Source organism: Trematosphaeria pertusa, assembly GCF_010094035.1.
Source record: "Trematosphaeria pertusa strain CBS 122368 unplaced genomic scaffold BU26scaffold_7, whole genome shotgun sequence".
In the NCBI taxonomy this organism is placed as follows: domain Eukaryota; kingdom Fungi; phylum Ascomycota; class Dothideomycetes; order Pleosporales; family Trematosphaeriaceae; genus Trematosphaeria; species Trematosphaeria pertusa.
Window position 1 is genome coordinate 1,188,987 of NW_022987218.1, and position 22,564 is coordinate 1,211,550.

At 48.7% G+C, this 22,564-nt stretch overlaps 10 protein-coding genes across 10 annotated transcripts; 7 read left to right on the plus strand and 3 right to left on the minus strand.

The window, feature by feature from the left end:
- The first annotated feature begins 4,601 nt into the window (after window positions 1-4,601).
- On the plus strand, window positions 4,602-7,374 carry BU26DRAFT_311336 (uncharacterized protein). The gene is made up of 8 exons (XM_033821921.1): window positions 4,602-4,876; window positions 4,929-4,952; window positions 5,003-5,103; window positions 5,154-5,584; window positions 5,634-5,956; window positions 6,013-6,444; window positions 6,501-6,745; window positions 6,801-7,374. The coding sequence occupies exons 1-8, from the start codon at window positions 4,835-4,837 to the stop codon at window positions 7,231-7,233; spliced, it is 2,031 nt and encodes a 676-aa protein (XP_033684064.1). The 5' UTR covers window positions 4,602-4,834; the 3' UTR covers window positions 7,234-7,374.
- On the minus strand, window positions 7,327-8,224 carry BU26DRAFT_311378 (uncharacterized protein). The gene is made up of 2 exons (XM_033821922.1): window positions 8,022-8,224; window positions 7,327-7,966 (listed from the first exon to the last, which is right to left on the minus strand). The coding sequence occupies exons 1-2, from the start codon at window positions 8,059-8,061 to the stop codon at window positions 7,515-7,517; spliced, it is 492 nt and encodes a 163-aa protein (XP_033684065.1). The 5' UTR covers window positions 8,062-8,224; the 3' UTR covers window positions 7,327-7,514.
- Window positions 8,225-8,779: 555 nt separating this feature from the next.
- On the plus strand, window positions 8,780-10,829 carry BU26DRAFT_564745 (P-loop containing nucleoside triphosphate hydrolase protein; the record flags this gene model as incomplete). Its single annotated transcript, XM_033833303.1, has 2 exons — window positions 8,780-10,307; window positions 10,363-10,829. The coding sequence occupies 2 exons, from the start codon at window positions 8,780-8,782 to the stop codon at window positions 10,827-10,829; spliced, it is 1,995 nt and encodes a 664-aa protein (XP_033684066.1).
- Window positions 10,830-11,152: 323 nt separating this feature from the next.
- BU26DRAFT_519226 (uncharacterized protein) lies at window positions 11,153-12,269 on the minus strand (the record flags this gene model as incomplete). Its single annotated transcript, XM_033828997.1, has 1 exon — window positions 11,153-12,269. A coding segment is annotated over exon 1 (377 nt), but the record flags the coding sequence as incomplete, so codon positions are not given.
- Window positions 12,270-12,433: 164 nt separating this feature from the next.
- BU26DRAFT_519227 (uncharacterized protein) lies at window positions 12,434-14,113 on the plus strand. Its single transcript, XM_033828998.1, has 2 exons — window positions 12,434-12,999; window positions 13,052-14,113. The coding sequence occupies exons 1-2, from the start codon at window positions 12,652-12,654 to the stop codon at window positions 13,856-13,858; spliced, it is 1,155 nt and encodes a 384-aa protein (XP_033684068.1). The 5' UTR covers window positions 12,434-12,651; the 3' UTR covers window positions 13,859-14,113.
- A 230-nt stretch (window positions 14,114-14,343) lies between these two features.
- On the plus strand, window positions 14,344-15,793 carry BU26DRAFT_594753 (uncharacterized protein; the record flags this gene model as incomplete). Its single annotated transcript, XM_033834912.1, has 1 exon — window positions 14,344-15,793. One exon carries the CDS (start codon window positions 14,344-14,346, stop codon window positions 15,700-15,702), a length of 1,359 nt encoding a protein of 452 aa, XP_033684069.1. The 3' UTR covers window positions 15,703-15,793.
- Window positions 15,794-17,868, plus strand: BU26DRAFT_594757 (uncharacterized protein). The gene is made up of 4 exons (XM_033834913.1): window positions 15,794-16,314; window positions 16,389-16,401; window positions 16,482-17,014; window positions 17,143-17,868. Exons 1-4 carry the CDS (start codon window positions 16,055-16,057, stop codon window positions 17,471-17,473), a joined length of 1,137 nt encoding a protein of 378 aa, XP_033684070.1. The 5' UTR covers window positions 15,794-16,054; the 3' UTR covers window positions 17,474-17,868.
- Window positions 17,869-18,406: 538 nt separating this feature from the next.
- BU26DRAFT_505166 (uncharacterized protein) lies at window positions 18,407-19,756 on the plus strand (the record flags this gene model as incomplete). The annotated part of the gene is made up of 2 exons (XM_033826830.1): window positions 18,407-18,614; window positions 18,729-19,756. 2 exons carry the CDS (start codon window positions 18,407-18,409, stop codon window positions 19,754-19,756), a joined length of 1,236 nt encoding a protein of 411 aa, XP_033684071.1.
- Window positions 19,757-19,864: 108 nt separating this feature from the next.
- BU26DRAFT_311445 (uncharacterized protein) lies at window positions 19,865-20,471 on the minus strand. The gene is made up of 3 exons (XM_033821924.1): window positions 20,263-20,471; window positions 20,079-20,172; window positions 19,865-20,028 (listed from the first exon to the last, which is right to left on the minus strand). The coding sequence occupies exons 1-3, from the start codon at window positions 20,368-20,370 to the stop codon at window positions 19,973-19,975; spliced, it is 258 nt and encodes an 85-aa protein (XP_033684072.1). The 5' UTR covers window positions 20,371-20,471; the 3' UTR covers window positions 19,865-19,972.
- Window positions 20,472-20,623: 152 nt separating this feature from the next.
- Window positions 20,624-22,554, plus strand: BU26DRAFT_311417 (uncharacterized protein). The gene is made up of 8 exons (XM_033821923.1): window positions 20,624-20,805; window positions 20,862-21,197; window positions 21,244-21,263; window positions 21,324-21,360; window positions 21,420-21,490; window positions 21,543-21,925; window positions 21,980-22,075; window positions 22,125-22,554. The coding sequence occupies exons 2-8, from the start codon at window positions 21,002-21,004 to the stop codon at window positions 22,363-22,365; spliced, it is 1,044 nt and encodes a 347-aa protein (XP_033684073.1). The 5' UTR covers window positions 20,624-20,805; window positions 20,862-21,001; the 3' UTR covers window positions 22,366-22,554.
- The last annotated feature ends 10 nt before the right edge of the window (window positions 22,555-22,564 follow it).

The following is a 22,564-nucleotide window of genomic DNA, read 5'->3' on the forward strand; positions in this document are numbered from 1 at the left end:
TTTATTATCTTGCTAAAGAAAGCTACTAGTCTCTAGATACTATCTTCTTAAAGCTATAAAAGAACTTTAGCTACTACGCTATCTAATACGTCTATTTCTACTCTTATATAGTAATAGAGAGAGTAATAAGCTAGTATAGTATTAGATAGTATAAGATTCTTAACCTACTAAAATACCACAAGCTTAATTTCTCTAAAGATATACTATACTCTCTATTTTAGTAGCTTAGTAAGAGGGCGGACAATCTAGCTATAATTCTTTAAGAAGGCTTAGTAGAAATTACAGAAACCTAGAAATAATTAAAGGCTCTTAAGAGTTATAGGTATAGGCTAATTCTAGATAGTAGTAACCTTCTTAAAGTTCTTCTAGATTCTATTAGTACTTACAATTAATTCTAGAAACTTAGTACTTTTAATAGTAAATTTAGATTTCTTAATATCTACTTACAACCTAGCTTTATATAACTAATTAAGTATCTAGATAATATAGGCTTTATACTTAAGCGAATTCTCTAAATAAATAAGAATATTATTAATATATACTATATAGAAATTGTCTAGTAAGCTATATAACACCTTGTTAATATATTACTAAAAGGTAGTAGAGCTATTATAGAGACTAAAAAGTAGAACTTAATACTTATAGTTACTATACTACGTATAAAAAGACGTTAGGTTCTCTACTAACTTATTAAGCTAGATTTAGTAAAAAGCTTATCTTATATTTAACTTAGTAAAGACCTTAGCGCGTAACAGGCGTATAAGTATTTTCTAGATAAAAGAGATAGAGTAGACGTCTTTTTTTATAATAGCGTTAAGCTTTTAATAGTTAACGTAGAACTTTTATTCTCTCTCTAGCTTCTTAGTAAATAAAACTAGTAACGCGTATAACGTATTACTATAGACGATAAAGCTATAATAAAGGTAGTCTTCTAGATAATTCTATACTAACTATAGGTGCTCTAGCAACATGCTATAAAGAGAACTATTTATTAAGGTATTTTCTACTATAAGCTTAATATTGTAATCTACACTCTCTCTATATAGTAGTAGAGTATTAGAATTCTTTTTTAAGAAATAGGCTATAGTTACGCTAGTATATTTTAGAAATAGAAGCTTTTAGGTAACTAGTTAGTAGAGTTTCTTCTCTAGATTAGTAGTAAAGGTTTTCTCTCTATTAGTAATAAGCTAATTAACCTTATAGACACTAAGGTATCTAATTATAGTATCTTTTTAACGCGTATTAATTATAAAGGTAGCTATGCTAATTGTGTTAACGTTAAGCCTAGCCTTTAAGCATGTTTTCTATAAAATAGGTAGCTTTTTTAGCTTACAGGGCAACCTAGTAGGTAGGTTAAGATTCTTAAGCTACCTATCTATCTTACGTAGGTTTTCTTAAAGCTTCTAGCGTTGTAATTCTTCTTTCTCTTATTATATTACTTTTAGCTTTTCTACTACTAATATTAGAGCGTTACGGTAATTAGCATTAGCTTAGTAAGCTACTTAAGCTTTAGTAGTAGATTAAGGGGATTATATAAAGATAAGCGCGTCGCGTTTATAATTAATTAATTAATTAGTACCTAGCTATATTAGTACGCGCTGCTTGTAGTTAACCTAAACGTTAACTTCTTTAAGTAACTTGCGACTAATTATTATATTATAGTAGCTAGTATTATAATATATAAAGTAAGTATAGATTTAGTAGCTTTCTAGTACTAGATTAGCTTTAAAATACTTATCTACTTAGCTATTAGGTTACCTATTATACCTAGTAAGAGGGATTAGTTCTATACGTAATAGCTTAACATAGAGGTTTTTTCTAAGAGTTTAAAAGTACTTTAGGTGTACTAAGACGTAGCTACTCGCTTCTATATTAATTAAGCCTCTAAGCTTAATTATAAGGCTATTTATAGAGATTTAGTAGAGTAGAGTAAACGTAGAACTACTAAATAGCTTTTTACGTAGGTTAATTACTCTAGTAGATAGCTCTAGAGAGAAGACTTCTTCTAGAGCTAGGCTTTTTCTAAATTGTTAGATTTACATTCTAACGTGTTATTCTTAGATGCTTATAGCTCTATAGGCTCTAAGAGCTCTAAGAGCTTCTCTAGAGCGACGTTCTTAATAGCTTTCTACGCGGTAGAAGCTCTAGAGTAATTATAGCTTAGGTAGCTAGGTTAGTAGTATTAAAAATAGGTAACTAGCTTCTAGATTACTAGAGCTTTATTAGGTGCTAAAAAACCTAGAAGAGCTAAAGGCGCGCGTTATAGTATTAACATAATTACGTTACGCTTTTTAGTTTTTCTAGTAGTAACGCGTACTTCTCTAGAGATAAGCTCTTAGGTAAGGTTTTAAGTAAGGTCTATATAGTAATTATAGTTATTAACGTATTAATATTAGTATATACCTAACTACGTACGTATAGTTTCTAGTAGCTTCTTATAAAATTTCTTTACCTATTAATCTACTAGAAGCTAACGCTTCTATATAAGGTAGAAGAAATTATTCTAGAAGTAGGTAAAGTTAGTAGCGCTTTAGTAATAAAGCTTTTAGAAATTATAGTAGGCGTTTAGCCTTTTATATAGGTCTCTATAGCTTCTTTCTAGCTAGTTAAGAATATAACTATAGAAAACTACTACGCTACTATTCTTAATTATTTATAGTATTACTAATAGAGTCTAGTACGCGTCTCTCTTAGTTTACGTATAGATATAGGTAATAACAGTTTTCTTAGTATTCTCTAGTGTATCTCTAGTATACTAATTCTAGTTTACTTAAAGTTTATTATATAAGCTATCTCTCTACTACTTAAAGGTAATACTTTTACTATCTAATAATAAGAGTAGATCTAGAAACTTAGTAGAGCGCGTTAATTAGCTCTTCTACGCTTATAACGCTAGAAGTGTAGCTAGCTAGTATATAGAAGAGTAAGAACCTAGAATTAAATTCTCTAGTAGTAACGCGCTTAAATTACGTATAATTAGTGTTATAGAGAAACGCGTCGCGCGTTAAACTAGTATAGTAGGCTAGTCTCTAGAGTAGGTTAATTACGCTTATAGTTACTAGATTTTAGCGTTCTTTTTAGCTAGAATAGTAGCCTGTGTTAGATTTTTCGTATATACGTTATCCCTCTTAGCTAGAGCGTTAGTAGTAATCTAGTAATATATATAGATTTGTTATTTATGTACTTATTATATATATAATTAGCTAACTAATTTATTAATAATTTTAGCTAGCGTTTCTAGAAAGAGCTCTTAAAGCTCTTTAGTAGAGGTAGAGAGTGTAAACAAACCTAAGACTAATAATAGCTCTAGTATTACTAAGCTCTAGTAGAGCCTTATAAGCTTCTAGTTAAAGTTGTTATTCTAATTCTTATTAGTTATTACGTTGTGTTACTAAATAGAGTTTTTATAATAGAAATATTAATTAGTATATTCTACTAGTAGGTTTACTACTCTAGATTTAAGAACTATTAGAGTAAAGAGGTATTATAGGGCTAAGGTTCTATCTCTAGATTAGCTGCGCGAGGGTTCTTCTATAGTATTTAGATTTATTTAGCTTTCTAATTAAGAATAGAGCGTAGAGGGGAGGTATTTAGCTACTAGCAGAGTAGCGAGTTGTTAGTTCTACTAGTAGGGCAGAGAGATTGTTAGCTCTGCTAGTAGAGTAGAGAATTGTTAATTTTTTGTAATTTATAAAGAGGGGGGGGAGAGTTTCTGCACGTAGAAGTTCTATAGAAGTTCTCTTATATATAGAGCTCTTAATAGCTCTCTTTAGCTTAGTACTAGTATCTTTCTACTACTAACTAGATCTACTAGTAGTCTTATATAGTACTAAAGAGATAAGTAATTAGAGCTCTTGCAGCTATAATTCTCTAGGTAAGCAACTAGGCTCTTATAGCTCTAATTCTTAGTATTAGCTATTAGTAAACGCTTCTTAATAAGGCTACTTAGTTTAGCTAGATATTATACCGCCGTCTCTAGCTAAAGAGGTATTAACCTTTAGATAATGTAAGAGCTAGGTTCGCGGTCTCTACTACTATAAGCGCCTCTAGAACACCTAGCTAGGTAAGTTAGCTGTAGGCAGCACTGTCTCTACGAGCTGTAAGAATAAAAGGTGCTAGTAGAGTAGGTTAGGTTAAATTTAGCTATCTAAAGGTAAGAAGTAGAAGAATACTCTAAGAGCTCTCTATATACAGAGGTGCTAAGCGCTAAGGCGCTAGGCTAGGTTACGTAACCTAAGGTAAATTCTAAACTAGACTATTATAGAGCCTCTATTATAACTAGATACTTAGATTAAGACGTATAAGAGAGAGAAGACGCTATAGAAGATAGCGAAGAATTTAATTTCTATATAGATAGAAGATAAGAAAGCTGCGTAAAGACGCTACTAAGTAGAGTAAAGAGTAATTTAGTAATAGAGTTAATAGCTAGAATAATCTTAGAAGCGTACTATAGAGCTTAAGAACAAGCCCTCCCTATAAGAAGAAGTAATGTAATAGTCTAGCTTAGTATTGCCAGAGTTACATAACCTCGCCTAGCGCCTTAGCACTAGGCACCCTGTATATAGAGAGCCCTTGGAGCCTCCTTTTGCTCCTCACCTTTGGATAGCTGAATTTGACCCAACCTACCCTGCTCGTCGCCCTTATCCTTACAGCTCGTGGAGACCGTACTGCCTGCAGTCGACTTACCTAGCTAGGTGTTCCAGAGCGCACGTACAGCAGTGGAGACCGGGAGCCAGCCCTCACACTTCGCCGCTTAGACTAAATCTCCATTTTGCTTTTATTTCTCGTCTTCCAGGGTCTTACAGCCACGAAGCCCACAGCAGGTATCACAAACATGCCTGAAGAAAATTGGCAGTCACATGGCGGAATTCCTGCGGTCGGTGTACCCTCGCGAAGAGAAGATTTTTTTTGTACTGACTATACTATAGTGCGATTTGTGCCACTCGAGAAAGGTATCCTCGACCTTCCACCTACCCATTCTAGATCTGATGCAAGATTGCAGGTGAAGTGTGACCGGAAGGTACCTTGTGGTAACTGCGTGACCGCGAAAGCTGAGTGCCTTCGAACGCGGCACAAGCGTACACCTCGTCCGAAACCCAGAACGTAAGGCGGTTTCCACGGTGGCTTATGGTTTACTGATTGCGTTCATGCAGGGACGACAAAATCCGAGCGCTTCTCCAGAGGCTGAATAGCCTTGAGGATTCAGTCCTCGCAAGCCAAAGAGAACCCCATGATGCGCCCACCGTCCAAGATCTTGCGGGTCGTCGAATGTCTTCGAGACATGTAGAATCCTCACCTAGAGCACCAAAGCGGAAGCGAAGTGCAGAGTCCATTACCACGCCAGGAGTGCCGTCGCCACCCGGCTCAACGACATCGCACACCTATGAAGGACGCGACTTTATCCGAAAAGAACTTTCACACAATGATCTGCTCTCCGCAAACCAGCGCCTTGTACTAGAAACCGCAAATGCCTTGGTTGACCAGCTTTCCCGAGTTTCTCCAGTCGCAAGTGCAGACAACAGGGTCTCGACGAAGGTCTCAACCGACCTTGCCCCAGGCGAATTAGTGCACATCATTCTAGCTAGTATGCATCCTCATTCTTATCACGTTGCGTTGGATGCTAACGTAAGAAGCCCAGAGAAACGAGCTTGAGCCGCCGCACATCCAACTTCATACGCTCGATCACATCCCACCAACAGCATTAGAAAGGATGGCCGTCGCCCTGCTGGACCACACCGCCGACGAACTGACTCTAAACATGTACAAGGTCGTTGTGCATTTCAAAGCCGCCTTGAGCTTATACGCCAGCCAGTTGCAAGCGCCTAAGAGCGTCGAAGTTCGAGACCATATCAAGCAGCTACAGTTGCGCCATTTAAACGCAGCGCTTACAGCTCTCGATGCCGTGAGTTTCTTGACTGCGCCATCATTGCTACTGTTACAGGTTTTGTTAACTGGGGTAAGTACTTACTCGATATGCAATCACAGTTGAAAGACGCAACTAACGCGTTTGAGGCTATTCTAATGCATATCGTGGGAAATCCGACTTCATGTTGGAGTCTCACAGCTCACGCTTCTCGCACTCTGGTTGCGCTCAGCTACCACACGATCCGCGATCCCATCCCTGAGACCGACTACGACAAGGAAGTTCATGCCGCCGTCGCGTGGTGTTATCATTTTGATAGATGCATGAGCTTATTACTACTCCGGCCTCCCTCATTGCCGCCTCTGGGGGTCCCTGTCTCCTCTCTGGTCGAGCATGATCCGGCAAATCCGATGTCGATATTCGCACGCGTTATGCTAGAAATGGTGCCCATACACGAGAAGATTTTAGAGCTATCTCTTGATAATTCACAACGAAGGTCTCCCGAGCTGCGTGTTTCGGTAAGAGAGGAAGTCGCGCGACTACGGAAGCAGATGACAGATATCTACGTACTCATGGAAAATGTTTGTGAAAAAGCAGCTTGGAATGGACTGGATCAACCACAACTGACCGAGATCAGGCACGCTCATTACACCACGGCGAATCTACCACGGATTATCTACTCCACTGGCAGAGTCTAGAGTTCAAGTATTTCTCCACCTTGACCGCAGTCCATCGGCTTAGCCCCACTGTCACCTCCGACGTACTGGAAAGAGAGGAGTGCCTTCAGTGCGCCCGGAGGGCGCTTAGACACGTCAAACTCGTGGAATACAACGGAAAGCAGCAGGGGCACTTCGTCGAAGAATATAGCCCATACCTGTCATGGTGAGCGAGCTTCCATGCTCTAATCTATCGCGCTTTCGCAGCTAAAACAAATAAGGACCATCCTATCATATCCATTATGCCCTTTCTTCGTCGTCTTCTGCAACGTTGTCGGTACGTCGGACCCACGCGATTTCCGCCTTCTCCAGGAAGTAGTCGACAGCATTTCTTCCCTTGTCATCAAAAACAAATACGTCGAAAGACTGTGCCGGCTAGGCGAGACACTGCTTAGTCTATGCAAGCCTCTGATGCAGAGTGCATTGCCCGTGGAGGAAGCACACCTTGCCAGTCCAAAAATTACTCTGCCGGATCTAGCGTCAACGACATCAACACCAGTGGACACCGGAAATGATGCTTCTAGCGTTGGATTCCAGATGTCGTCTTGGGACGATGCCATGATGTGGCAGCTTTGGCAGTCCCAACCATCACTAGACTGGTTCAACTCAAACCTCCTAGATCCAGCATCATGGGACCTTAGCTTGCCAACATGATCATTACGAATTACCAGCTACTCGGTTCTTGACCATTTCGTTTATCAGGCTTCTGCTGCTCAGCCGGATGGAATCGAGGTGTCGAGCTTGCCTTTACGTTACCCTCCGATAAATCGTACTCTCGAAGCCGCCGTGTAACACAACAACCATCCTATCTCGTGTCGCCGTGGGGTGTTCCTATCTTGCGCTGCATTCACGTCACGACAGCTCGCTTGTTCGGGAAGGTCGCGACGTCAGCTGCTCGCCAGACACCTCCAGCGTGCCACGTCGGATGCTTGTCTTCAGCTGCCAGGCACGTGGTTCGGCTCATGAAGCAGACTGGCCCCGAGCAGCTGGAAGCCTTTTAAAAGCAATTGCGAATGAGGTAGCGTGGGCGTGGATACACAAATTGTCCCGGTATCACAAGAAAAAGGTCTGTGAGCAAAGAAATCGTACGATGATGACAGAAGGAGCGTGGAATTGGCTGAGCTGAATTCGCTTGCTGCCGTTGACGGTTGGCCTAGCTGCTGCATGTTTGCTTTTGCTCGCGATCGGGGGACCGGGAGCAGGCGTAGACTAGTGTCGCCAATCTTTGGTGGTATTTGCATGTGTAGGGAGGTGCAGTGGGGTGATGAGTGCTTTGGGCGTATGGGATGTGCGTTGGGGATGTCCAGCGTCTCTAAGAGGGAAGCTTTCGTCCTTGGGGTACGGCATACCCCCGTCGGCCCACAGCCGTGTCGTGAATGATGATTATCTACAAAGTAAGAGTCACCAAGTTGATCTTAGTTGATGTAGAGAACGTTACTTGCGAAGATGACCGATAGCTGTTGAGGGGCGGCCTAGAAGCATACTATCTTAATTGGGTCTAGCCTGACTTTCGCGACGTCGACCGCTCGATCTCCAATGCTCTCCTGTCCTCCTTAGTCGCAAACCTCTTCTTGTCTCTGTTCATCTCATTCGGCACTTTACAACGGCAATAGTGGGCATGCGCAATCCTTCGCCCTATAAAAGCCTCGATTACCATCCCCTAGGCAGCTATGACTCTTTCCCCGCGGAGCATGAGTCAACGACTCCTTCGCCTACCTACCTTGCCAGTTGGAACTTACTACCTCCGTACACGAAATGGCAGCCGAGGCTTTTGTGGTTTATTGTTTGATTCACAGGAGCAGAGCAGACTCAAATCTCGCTCAGAAATGTAATTCTATGGCACGGTGCATCTCCGCTCCTAGCCTTACGCCGCGAGCCTGAGCCGCATTGGCGTAGCGGAGACGACATTGTAGGAGTCCGGTGAACAGACGCTCCTTTACCCCGCTGGCGATCCCAGCTTCCGAATCTTAGTCCTTTAGGCGTCCTGTCTTTCATGACTCAACTAGGCAACAATGGGCGCTACACGATGTGTCAGTCATCATCCGCTGGCATGAGGAGTATGACGCCCCAAATACTTCCTCCCATTTAATCGCCTTGAAATCCTTCTTCTATTCCTGCTTCAACCAGTGGTAGAGAAAGACTCTATCGCGAAATCAAGGCTTCCGTTCCAAGTACATCTGAGCCTATTGGCATCACGCCGATGGAGCGACCTGCTGCGCCAGGCACCCTTTTCTCAATTCACTCCGTTTACGAAGACCCCTTCCTCCCCAACAAGTGGACCACGAAGTATCCGGTCCAAGCGGGCGCTCCAGTCGAAGATGCCGAGTCGGCACAGCATGCTCTTGTTGCGCGGTACAGAATCTCGAAAGACCCGAGCAAGACGCTGGACCTACATTCAGTTGTTGTGCAGAGTCCGCTGCTGAAGGGGATCCTAGCACGTGTTCTGGAGGGTTATCCGAGCATCACGACGGAGCTGGAGCGTCTCGAGTTCAAAGCCCCATTTGAATGTTTTGTGCACAGGTGGGACGCGCTGCGCGTGGAGCGCGAAGAACTCGTTACGCAATTGGCAGAGGACGGCCCATTCGAAGGGAGAGGATACAAACAGGCTCTGAGAAGCTATTTGGATTTGCTCTACGTTACTCTGGAGCGCGAGCTGGGTTCTTTGCTTCGACAAAAGAAGGATCTCATCACCCATGGGGTCATGCAGTTCAAGCACATCTGGACGCTATTCGAACCGGGCTGCCTCATTTACTACAAGGCAGCCGAGCAAGACCGCATTTACAAGCTCAAATCGTCGAAGCTCGCAAGCGTCGGCTCTAGGAAAGTCTTCCAGTTAGAGTGCCAATACGTTGACTACGATGGCACACAGTTCGGGTATGGCCTGGAAACGCTCAATATCAACGACTTCCCAGGGACGAAGAAGATCACCAAGTTCGAGGCCTACCCGCTGTGTTTCCATGAGAATGTGGAGGAGCTGATGGAGAGGCTGGCGGAGCGCGGTCGACAATTCGAATTGTACAAAGGAAATCATTTCGTTGCCTACGACGGGATCGCTTTCGGAAAAGCGCATCGTGGCGAACAGAAGTTCAGCGTCAAGAGCCGCATTGTCATTGATGCGCACGCGTACGCTCGCTACAATCAAAGAGCCTCAATTGAGTATTTCGAGACTCCCGAAGTCACCCAAGAGACTGCAAGCTCCGGCAACGGCGAAGAGACGGACGAGGACTGCGTTATGGTCGATGAGAATGCGACGCAGAAGAGGGCGCCCGCCGAAGTCGGCAAGAGGCCCGCTGTCATTCCAGAGTCGAAATTTGCCCTCACAACGGAGCAGCATCTGATGGCAGATGCAAAAGTCAGGGGATACTCGCTTCGAGACAAGAAGTGGTTCAGTTTCTTTATCGACAACGTGAAGGACATCGAGTGGAATGGGGACGCATTCAAGTCCCTCGTGGCTCCTCAAGAGCAAAAAGACCTCATCTTGTCCTTCGCCGAATCGCAAATCAAGAACCGCGAGCATTTCGATGACTTCATCCAAGGTAAAGGGAAAGGCATCATCATGTTGCTCTCGGGTCCGCCTGGCGTGGGTAAGACGCTCACTGCTGAGAGTGTGGCAGAGACTATGAAGGCGCCTTTGTACAGCATTGGTGCTGCTGATCTGGGTTCCAAACCTGCGCCACTGGAGAAGTCCCTTCACGATATCCTGGAAATGTGCACGAAGTGGGGTGCCGGTAAGAGGTTTCCCTCCTGTTTGCTCCTTCAATGGAGTAGCTAATATCTGCGTAGTGCTCTTGCTTGACGAAGCAGACGTCTTTATGGAAGCGCGCAGTACCGCCGACCTCGACCGCAACAAGCTCGTCGCGATCTTCCTCCGCTTGCTTGAATATTTCGAGGGTATTATGTTCCTGACCACAAACCGCCTCGAGAACATGGACGCAGCATTCGAATCACGCATTCATTTGACCCTCAACTACGCCGAGCTCGACAAGACATCGCGTCGCCATGTCTGGGCAACCTTCTTGGAGCGATCATCCCAGACGAAGCATTCGAATGTCGGGCACTTTGCGGACGCGGAACTGGAGAAGCTGTCTAAGGTGCCGCTGAATGGACGCCAGATCAAGAATGTGCTTAAGACGGCACAGTTGCTGGCGAGCAAGTATGACGAGTGCCTGGGCATGGGGCATCTGGAGACGGTGTTGAAGTTGAGGAAGGCGAATGAGAGGCGCACGGCGAGCTTCTTTAGTGGAGAGTAAAGTGTCACCTCCCGGCAGGCAGCACTTGCCTCAGACAGCAATTCGAAAATAGCTAGGCCTCGTCATAGTGAGGATGCGAGCACATACGGGGACTCAAGCACATAGGTCGCCGTAACTTACTACTCCACCCGTTCAATATATAGAATGCGCACTTCTTCCCTATGAACGGCGTTGGGCGAGCGCGCATCCGTGGCTCACTCCACCAAAGTTCTCCGGCCCCATCCGAATCTGGTCACGATTCTCAACAAGTCAATCCTTTCCACAAGCTTGACACTGTGATGAGTAGGTTCAGTGTCCCTTGTCGCCCGCGAGATCAAACAGCAGTGCCTTAGCCGCTATGCTGTATTCGCTCACCCAAGGCTCGAAGAGTACGTAGCCAGTATCCGAAAGCCATGGAACGACTTCACATCACCCTTTAACGCCCCGAAGTCTGAGTTCGCACGCACACCTGAAGAAAATAAAAGCCCAGCCCTCGCCGCACCGTCTTCTTTCCCAACATACCTCCCAATTCCACTTCCACGTTAGCATCCCATAACCTCCAACTCCAACTTCAACTCCACATCACCCACCATGAAGACCATCACCATCCTCACTGCTCTCGTCGCCGCTATGCTCGCCCGTCCGGGCCACACCCGGACAACCACCATCACACTGTACGTCCTTCCCCTCTCACGCACACGCACACGAACCCGTCCGATCTCATCCCATCACTCTCCCACCCTACAACCCCCCTTCCTCCGCCCTCTAGCAAAATAACCACATCATCTAATCCTGCCAGCCCCACCGTGACCCTCAAGGCCACTGCAATCCAAGCCCGCGCCTCGCTCCCCGTGCGCGGCGAGTCGGACCCGTGCAAGGACGACCCGAACCCGCACTGCGACAGGTCGCAGATCGTGCACGACCGGAACGAGGACGAGCGCAGCCGCTGCTGGAACTGCAAGTACATTTGCGAGAACCATGCCGAGTTGTGCTACCAGACGGAGTGCTACAAGCATATGGATGATGAGGTGAGTTTTTGGGTTTTGCTTGCTGCTTTGGGTGCAGTGGAGTGGAGTAGATGCTGATATGTGTGGTGTAGTGCGAGCATTATTGAGCGGAGTAAACAAGGACTCCCGGGGGCGCTGGTAAAGGGGATATTGCATGACAGTCGGATGGGTGCAGTCAAGATAGCATCGTCATCGCTGGGAAGACGTGTGATGGAAGTCCTGTGCAGTAGCTAGATGTTCGTGTTCGTCTAGCCTTGAACAGGACACGTTACTGTGCACCGCGTCTTTAGTGACTTCGTGAAGCTTTCAAGTATCTCGGTGGTTTTCCAGCCTCCAGGAGTTTTGTGAGGGGGGGTGTTCGCTGCGGTGTGACTGCCCCGTGATACAGCCTCGAGGCCTCTTTTGGCCTGTACATACAGCTCGTAAATGGATGAGAAAGCCAACAAAGAAATTGCACCTAGGAAGATGGAGAAAATCAGATCGGGATGGAGGACGCAGGGTTGGGAAAGTGGTGCGGGCCATCAGGAGACCCCATCTCCGTTGGACCAATCAGGAGGGGCCGTGGCCCGAGCATCATGGCTCCTTCCGCAACCCCAGACCAAACGCGACATCCAAACCTAAACATAAACACTCCAACATCACGCTGCTCAATTGCCTGCTCTCGCGTCGATTAGAGAGCAGAGGCCCCGAGCATTCTTCCTCTCCATTCTTACCGCTCCCGAGCAACCTGCCGTCCCGCAATTTGCTTTCAATCCTATTCGTCCCGTCCCAACGCGTGTCTCTGAAGTGCAGCTACCCCAGCAGGAATGAGCGCCACCACACCCCGCAGAGCAAACATGACGCCTTCGCACAGTCCAGCGAAGACTACACCCCGACGCGTGCTTGGAGAAGTCGCTCCAAGGGCGTTGAATACGCCGTCGAAACACACAGCGGCGTTCGAGCCATCCGAAGCTATGAGAGCCCACAGCCCGCTGAAGCACATCACCACGCTCTCGCCGCAGCTGTTCGTGGAGAAGGAGAATATCACGAGTGCGGGGACGTATCCGCACGGCAGGAAACGGAGCATCTACGAGGTCGACGGCGCGGAAAACATCGAGAAGACGAAGGCCATGTTTGGGGCACGCCACGAGGGCGCGTTAGGAGCAGCAGCAGGCTTGACTACTGCCGCGGTCCAGAGACACACGGTAGCTTCCATCTCAAGCACGACGCGCAAATCACGTCACTAACACAGGCCAGGAGGACACGGCCGTCGACCTGCCCGTGCCAGGCTCGCCCACCGAACGTAACACGCCTACGCCAGAGCCGGACGGGCTGCTAGAGGTTGCGAACTCGCAAGATACGCAAGCGAGCAAAGAGTCGTTTTCCATGTTCGTCAACTACGGCGCCTGCGAGAGCCAGAACAGCGACCAACCACAGCCACCGGCCGTGGAAGAGAAGAAGTCAAGAGTGGATTTACTACGAACAAGGCTGGGCTTTGGCATGTACAAAGTCAAAACCAAGCAGATAGCCACGAGCGGTTCCGAAATCATTGCGAATTACGAAGCCTTGTCCTCGTCAACCGCGACGGACGTGTCCGCCTCGACCGCCATCACGTCCTCTGCCGAATCAACAACCGAGCATACAGTCCCGAGCATAGCCCTCTCCCCAGCGCGCCGCGATCCTCAGCCCGTCTTCATCGAAGCGAATCTAGACCCCTTCCGGCCGATAGGCAAGTTGACGCCCGCGCCTGTGCTTCTGCCGACCGCTGTCTCGTCGCGCCTGATACAAGACTACTATATGCCGTCATCCCCTCCGCAAGTTGTGTCTCCCGAGCAACTGAATTCGCCCGTTAGGCAAAAATCTAGCTACAGGACTCCGGTACCGAAGCGTGTGAGGACAGATGAGGTGCTCGAGGAAGAGGAAGAGGAGGACCGGGAAGAAACAGTCGAGGAGAGACTGCTGAGACTGCAGGAGAAGAGATTCCAGCAGGGAGATTTGACGAGCTCTGTGGTAAAAGGAAATGCTGCAAAGGGCCTGCTTGAGCTGATGGCTGGGAAGCGATAGCGGCGGAACCCTAACAGGCGGAAGGAGTCGGGATTACGGGATTCAAGAAGCGTGTATCTTGAGTCCCGGTTTTATTTCTGTCTTAGGCGTTTGGTGTGTCGCTCTAAAGAGTGGTATGTGGTGGACTGTGGTATTTACGAGAGACGACTCTTGAGTGCATTTGGGGAGCATAATCGGAAATCCAGCATCATTTCATCTATTCGGCTTGCGATCTTTACTCCTACGTTTACCTTTTCCGTAGCTAAACAAGGTGGGGTTTCAGCAGTTTCACTCTGGTGATAGTTGGCGCGTGTCGAGCGCCACTACCTTTCGAAGACTTCACCCATCCTGCACAGGGCCACTTTTTCGATATTAATGCGCTGGTCGCTGCAACATTACAGCCATCCTCGCCTTCTGGCGTCCGAAACACGTTCACGGAATTTCTTCGAGCGCCTTCCCCGGCTCAAACAAATTATGAGCTTCATTTCAATACACAGACTGTCGCTATGCAACCCTCAAATACTGGCCTCTTTGCGACCGTTGAGACTGCGCCGTCGTCACGAGCACCGACTCCAGTATCATACTACCGACTCGATTCGCAAACGAAAGGCGACACCCTGTCGTTCCTAGCCCGAGAATCCGTGTATAGGAGGGACAGCGGCCTGTTACCAGCGTACCAAAGAGCGATATCAGTCGACATTAGCCAACCTCCGTCCAATAAAGCAAGAGTGTACCACGAGCAGATACCGCGAGTGGAATATCTCAATGTGCCACCAGCCGCTACACCAAGATATTCAGCACAAACATTCAGCAAGCAGGAGTACGACGAGACAACACGGCGGGCTCAACACGTCGACCCTCCTGACGTCCGCCGCCTTGGAATCCTGCGGAAACCGCTACTAGGACGAACCGAGGCTGTAGATATGTCGGCGCATCCTCTTCCTTCACTTCCAGTAGAAAATAGGGCACCGAAGCATATCCTTCAAGAGTCGGACGTGGCTGTCGTGGAAGAGCAGTGGTATGATCAGAATCGAGAACGAAGAGCAGAGCAAACGTGGGATGACTACGAGATCATTGCAGTCGAAAGCGAAGGATGGCCTTCAGAACCAATACCGACGGACTCGAGTGTCCAAACCCGCTCGAGGCCGAAAGATTGCGGTCTAAGTGCACTTCAACAGCAAAACTTTAGGCACAACGACTTACTGGACCCCCTCTCTGCGACACCGCGAAATAGTTGCGTCCAAGAGTATACCAACGTTCCGCGAAGAAGCGACACCTTCGACGATCACGCGCAGCTCCCTTCTTCGGCGGAGCTTTACACATATCGAAATACCCTCGATGAAGCAAAGGAGAAGCAATGGGCGACCAGAAAGACGCAACCGAAAGAGCAAAGTATGAGATATTGCTTCGGCGAACGAGCGTTAACAAATACCGAGCACCAACGAGCCGCGTCGGAAGAGCCTACACTCAGGACCCCCGAGCCACGCTCTCCTCATGTCCGCTTCGCAGAACCCACTTCGTGTCCTCCAACCCCACGTTCTTCCCCATCCCTCTCACCACGTGCCTTATACGACACCACGCGTCTCAAGCCTTACGGTCCGCGGCAGCCACCGTGGGGCTCGTCTGAAGATCTGGAATTGCAGCGAAGAAGCAGGACGGACGTTCGTGCTCGCGACGATGACATAAGGGAGAGAATATCCGCTAAGAGTTTGCGGTTACTACAAGCAAGGCAAGGCACGTCCGGAAAGAAGAGAATGACGGAAGTCGAGGAGCTGAGAGAGCAGATTTATGAGGTGTATCCGGATATGACGTTTGAGGGGGATGGGGACGAGGAGGGATGTTGTTGCTGTTGCGTGGTTATGTAACTGCTACCGTGAAGAGGGATCTTACGAAGATGGAAGCGAATACCATGGGGGAAGATCACATACTTACCATGGACGTTTTGGTGTGAATCAACCAAACGAGTCAAGTCGGGCTACAAAGCAAGCCTCCACGCCTCCTGTGTCCTCTTCCTACTATGTATAGCATACCCTAGAGTTCCTATTCCTTAACGTCCACCTCGACTAGGCCCTCTAGGCGGTTTAACTTGAAAGCGTCTCCTGCCTTCCAAAGCCACCGTCCACGGCAATTTTTTCATACACACAACCCTCGACGAGCCCCTGTAACCCCATACTATCCCTAGGCCATTCTTGATACCCAGCTCAAAGCACATACACAATGGGCGATTTCCAGGGGCCCTTTAAGATGACACAGGCGCAATTCGATAACTGGGACAGGATATTTGAACCTCTGTTCGATGAGGAGACTAGACGAGAGGTGGAGCAGAGGAAGGCGGAGGCGGAACGGGCGGAGATGCTGAGGCAAGAGGAGGTGAGGAGGAGGTTGCTGGCTGAGCAGCAGGCTGCACAGGCGAGGGAGGCGGAGAGGGTGATGCAGGGAACTGGAACTGGGAGTGCGAAGAAGGCGGAGGAGATGCGGTGCGGGTGTTGTGTGATTCTTTGATGCGGGTAGAGGGCGGCGTTGTTGCTAGAATTGCTTGACTAGTTCGAAGGGGAAGGTCCGGTGTGAGTACTGCGTGGCCATATGACTCTAGAGCTGTCGTATGGTATCCTTCGACTCACTCACCATTTAAATAATCCTACAGCGCAGTTCCACTGAGTCCCTCATACATTCCACAACCCCCTACCGCAACACGAACGAGCCCACACTTCCGAAAGACTTTTCTAAATCTCAGTACCGCGCTCTAGGTCAGTGCAAACAGCCTACGCCGCGAACATCACTAAACGTCAGAATCAGCAACGCTACGACCGAGCTTATCCACCTTAGCTCCACGTTGAAGCGAATTGTATACTCAACAAAGCATCATCCGCCACCGAATATCGCTAGCACCAAACGAAGCGATCCATTGGATTTCAAAACAATGCCGTATGACAATGTGCTGGCGATTAACGAAATGCACGAATTCGATTGGAGAATGATAGCGAAGGAGTACGACAGGAACTGTGGAAACGAGGACATGTGTGGACCGCAGCAACAGCAGCAGCAGCCTCCAGAGGAGCAGGCTGCGCCTGCGAATGCGTTGATCGAGTCGCTTAAGCCCGTGAAGCCGGACCCGACGCTGGCAGAGACTGGGCGGGAGGACAGCGAGTCGAAGGGATGTGGCATGTGTGTGATTCTGTGAGTATTGACGTGGGGCGGGATCTTCTATTTCATACGGAATGTCTGAAGGCGTTCGGAGTTGGTTTTCCTGTCAGTTAGTGCTTGGTTTATTGAAGAGTGGTGATGCGATGGACATCTGTTTGCAGTCTTCACCTTTTGAGTCATGGCCTCTACTGTGTCACCAGCACTGACCTTGAAGTCCGGCACCGTGCGGAGTCTCGACACCAGAACACGACAAACCAAGGACTGGCCCTAGATACCCCGCATTCTTTATCTGCGCAAATGGTCTACTATATTTCTTTCTTCACATACCGGCCTCAGACTCGTACCCAAAGTCGAATCAAAAATACCACCACCGAGAACTCGTACGACCTGCTGAGACTAGAACATGCGATACTACACAAAACAAGAAAAGAAGCAGATGAAGGGGGAGAACAAAACCTGAAAGAGGCCGTCGAGCAGCTGGCTCGGCAATGACCGGGGGAGACAGGGCTTGATCCACCGACACAGGAGGACAGAGGTTATGCTGGAGGGTGCTTTGAGAGTCAGGTGCGGAGTAGAGACAAGGCGTATCGGAAGAAGGAGTTTAGGGGTGGAAACTCTGTGATATTGTACGCCCAAGGACGCGGTGATCAGCTTGGATACGTAGCTTTGGTCTCTGGAAAGGAGAGTTGAGCGGAGGGAATGTGAGGTTGTTGAAAGAGACAATCCCTTTGTTCTCCTTCCTTCAGCACCTAGGACAAAGAGCCGCATCAGACAGACTTGAAACACCCTCCTTTTGTCGTTGAACACCTTTAAAAGCCTCAGTGGGAACGCCCCTACTCATCTAAACACTTCTTAGAAACTTGGACCAGAATGCAAACCAAACGGCCGATTTATTCACTTTACCCAGCACCGGATCGCCGGCCCCGAGGTCCTACGGTCCCGCCCGGAGGTAAGAGGCCGATGATGGCACAGGCAGGAAAGATGACGGTCTCCGCAAGCGGGGTGACTCAGACGAGGACGTCCCAGGGGGTTGGAGGCGGAGAAGGGAAGAAGGGTGGAAGCGCGTCCGATGGTTGCTGTGTTGTTTCGTAGTAATGGAACCATGTGCGAGGGGCGTGAGAGCGTAGAGAAAGACAGTATAGTGGAGGGTAAGGTAGGAGCTTAGCTATAACAATGTGACTGAGGTTGGCATCGCCTGCGGGCTTGGTCTTAAGAGCCTACTGTAGCGGAGTGTCGTACCTGCATTCGGGTGACGTCTTAGCGTGCTTACTACCCAGAACTTCCACCAACCCCCAGCGAACCGTATGCCGTTCGAGCCGGGAAAGAGCATTTGAAGCACGACGCCCTTACGCACAGGATTAGTCATGGTCTCAACAGATTTCCAGCCCCTTCATCGTCAGCTTCTGTTCACCGCAGAGCCAGGTAATGGCTGATCGCGCGCACACGTCCCCATCGGGCCCCTCCCAGCAGCACCAGTCTTTCCCAGCCAACACCGAGCTACAGCTCATTTCGAGGGGTGAACGGCGACCGCTGCCTTGCCTGAATCCCCACTGGAAGCGATACGATGTTAGGCAGATAGAAGGGCTCTCGAGCGGGGCGCAATGGGAATGGAGGAGCCGCGACAATCGAAAAGGTACGTGTTTCGATAGGAACTTTCTCATTACATATTTAATTCAACTCAATTCATACTGTCACTCCCCTTTTGACTCTCCACTAGCAGCCTGGTTATGCTAAGAAGAGCCCGTAGGTCGTCACGTCCTCGTCCTCCCCCGCGATCAAGCCCCTTCCCGCCGCGACCGGTCGACACAATTCCTCCTGGCCCTCGTTCGCATGTGCACCGTGTTCGCCTGGTGGGATGTCTCTTGGTGGATTGGAGTTCTCTTTACCGTAGGCTCTGCCATTTTCGTTGCCTCAGGCGTCGTGTATTGGCTACCCGTAGCCCACCCGTCGAGAATCTATCCATACAACGAGGAAGTAATCGGCGGAATCATGTCGTTCATCGGGGCCACATTGTTTGAAGTGGGCGGTATTTTGCTCGTCGTCGAGGCCGTCAATGCGAACCAGACCGGTTGTTTTGGCTGGGCGCTCGAGCAGGCATGGGAAGATTCTAGGGACAAACTCCCTGGCGATGATCAGGGGAAAGGCACACAGCGGACACATGGCACTGGCTTCCGACCTGATCGCAGAAACTGCACGCACATCCACAACCACGAACGCGCGAACTACACCTCTCTAAAGACGAAGGGTCACCGAGCAGCAGTCCAACCTGTGCCTTCCCAAGACTGGAAATGGTGGCCTACATGGTCCGAGCTCCAGACACACTACCTACGTGAAATCGGTTTCGTGGCCAACTTCATCTTGTTCATCGGTGCTAGTATCTTCTGGGTTACAGGCCTGCTCTCTTTACCAGGCATATACGGCAACCTGCCACAAGGTGTCCTGTGGGGCATCTACTGGCTCACCTTCCTCGTGGGCGGCGTCTGCTTCGTAGTTCCTTCGCTGCTGTACATTCTCGAAGTGCAGGAGAGACGGTATAAGCCGGCGCCTGACGTGGTGGGCTGGTGGGTCGGCGTGTGGAACATGATCGGAAGCGTGGGCTGGACGTGGGCAGCTGCACTGGGGTATTGCAATGCACACTGGTGTGAGTATCAGAGCGAGTTGGCGCTCGTGTGGGCTGCGTCCGCGTTCTTGATCGCGAGCGTGCTATTGATATATGAGGCGGTGGAGAAGTGGCCCGTTCGGGTGGAGGGAAAGAAGAAGGGGAATGGGGCGTAGGTAAGGCGTGAGGATGAGAGTTTTTGTCGAAGCATTCTATGAGTGCTACTTCACTATTCCGTCGCCTCTGAGTCCAAATCAAGGTATAGTAAATCCACCTGTCGACGCAGCGCGCTGACACAGTCATTCATGATTAACAATTTGGACAAGAGATATGATATCGGACACCCGCTTCTAATGACGAGTGCGCTACAGTAGCGATCCCGATACGTTGCGTCAATTACTTTGGGGATTTGAGATGATGACGGCGATACTCTCTCCGGTCATAGGACCTATAATGCCCATGTAAGCGCCGAAGATGCTGCTGGTCAAGGATGATTACATGAAGATGGAAAAGGAAGCTGGAGAACGCCGCCCCATGCGCATGCGGCACAGAGGCAGCATGTACCCCAGCGCACCGCGCCATAAGCCCGCACCTAAATCATGCGTTAGCATGCGGCGATCGCCGAAAGGACCGAATGGAAGTGCTTCTGAGCGGTTCCATGCCCTGCTAACCTCCAACTCACAATTCTCCGCCCCAGAGCTGCATCAGCATCGTGATTGAACTGGGGTCGAGGCAGTGGCCCCCAAACCATAGTCCGTTGAGCGATACCGCGAGCTTGGTGTCTCTTCATATCGGGTCTGCGGGTCCCGGCCGGCTAAATCCATGTGGCGTAGTTGAAATGTGGACTTGGCTATGGGGAGGAGACATTTTATGGGTGTACCAGAAATGATGGATGTAGGTGATGGAGGAGAAGTTACGTGGGTGTGCAACAATTAGGTAGGAGCAAGGCTACCTAGGTAGTAGGCGGGGGAAGGTTTGTCACGTGCAGGCATTCAAACCCACATCCAGCTCGACATCGTCACAAGGAGAACAACAAATGCAGCCGCTCTCTGACAACAGGATGGAACACCGCTCCTATTAGACTCGGTCGAGCAGATGTCTATCGGATCGACGTCTGACTCCAACAGCCCTCCACATCCAATACGACCAACATAGTAAGAGCGCTTATATGCATCACCGACTGTGCCGCAGTCTGCGCGTAACGCCAGGTTTCGGGCTCCAAAATGTCCGACTTGATGATGGGTTGATACCACGAAACCTACGACTAACATCCTGCGCCAGGGCACGTAGCTGCATGGGATCTAGTGGGTCGCCGACCCTTTTAAGGCTGGTTCCGCGCGGCTTCCTCCCGTAGCGACTCGCATGTGTCGGTCCAGTTCTTGGATACGCAGGCTGGCGAGTACTCAGGGCATCTTTTCAATATGGATCATGCTCCCTTTGACCTCCCAATCGCGCCACCACCGCCGGGGCAGAAGTCCGATTTCGATGCGCCTGCCCACGATGCGAAAGCTTTATGGGTACTCGCTCTTCTCACCGTCACCCTTGCTTTTCTTGCGGTAGGCGTGCGGATGTATGTTAAGGGCTGGATAACAAAACAACGCGTGTCATGGGACGACGGTAAGGCATTCCATTCATGCTTTCGGCTTAGTCTTACATGTTATAGCAGCTTGCATAGTGGCGTTGGTGAGCATTGAATGTCTCATTACAGATGTTTGAATTCTAGCCAAACTTAATGATTCCTAGCTTCTGGCTATCACGCACACCTACATCATATTGAAAGGTGCGTTATCGGAGAGATACCGTCTCATTCTGAACAGCAATCACGCTAATGATGACTAGAACTCGATTACGGCTTAGGGAAGCACATGTGGGATGTGCGCGCTGTATCGCTCACACATTTCGGGCTCTTGGTATTCGCAGACAGTTACGATCCAGCCCAGCACGATCAGCTAACTAGTATAGATCATGCTTGTGTCCAACCTCATCATCGCACTCAATATGCTGTTTGTGCGGATATCTATCCTCGCCCTCTACCACCGACTCTTCGCTATCTACAAGACCTCAAAAAGACTCATATACCTTGGCTACGGCATCTCCCTGCTCATTGCGCTTCCAGAATTTGGGGTAGCGATTATCCGGATTGTCAGGTGTTCCACAGCGCTTGGGGCTCTCACAGACTCGTATTGCAAGCAACGGCCTAACAGCATTATGATCACTACCTTCACAGCGGTGGGCGTACTTACGGATATCTTCATTTACTCGATTGCCATTTCTCGGATTCGACTAGTACAAGTAAAACGCAATAAGAAAGTGCAACTCATAGTGGTATTCGCGATGGGACTTGCGTAAGACCTGCCACTTTGGCCGTCAGAATAGTCAGAGCTAACACCCTTCGACAGTGCATTGGTTTTCGCTGTAGCCAACTTAACCTTCGTTTCTATCCACTTTCATACCACGGACCAGCTTTGGTATGCCTTTTGGGTAGCGCTCTTCAAGTATGGAACCCTTCGGCCGCAATGAAAACAAAGGTTCTAATCTTCGCAGATTACTCGAGACGAACATCGGATTGGCTTGTGCCTGCGCAACTTTTCTGCCTCCTTTTTGGAAAGCGTGGAGGACTACGCTTCCTTCGATAGGCTCTGGTCTCCGCGTGAGATCACAAGACACTTCGAACGATGACGGGAGTGGCTGGACGAAATCTGGTGTTTCAAACAGACACCGCTCAGATGACGCTCTAGTAGATACATTTGACTTACACCTTGACGAAATAAATGCCTCGAAATAAGCGCATTTACACGATACGATCTGGTGGCGCGTCTTGAGCTAGGGGGAATGTTGGTGGTCAGTGCACGGGTTTGCGGTTTACACTCTCGTACGGGTTACGATTAAGCGCGCTCGGTCAGCAACGAATAATATAAAAGGGGTTGAAAGACTCCCACTGTATTGTACTCGTACATCGCTTATTCTAACCCCTTTTCCGTACC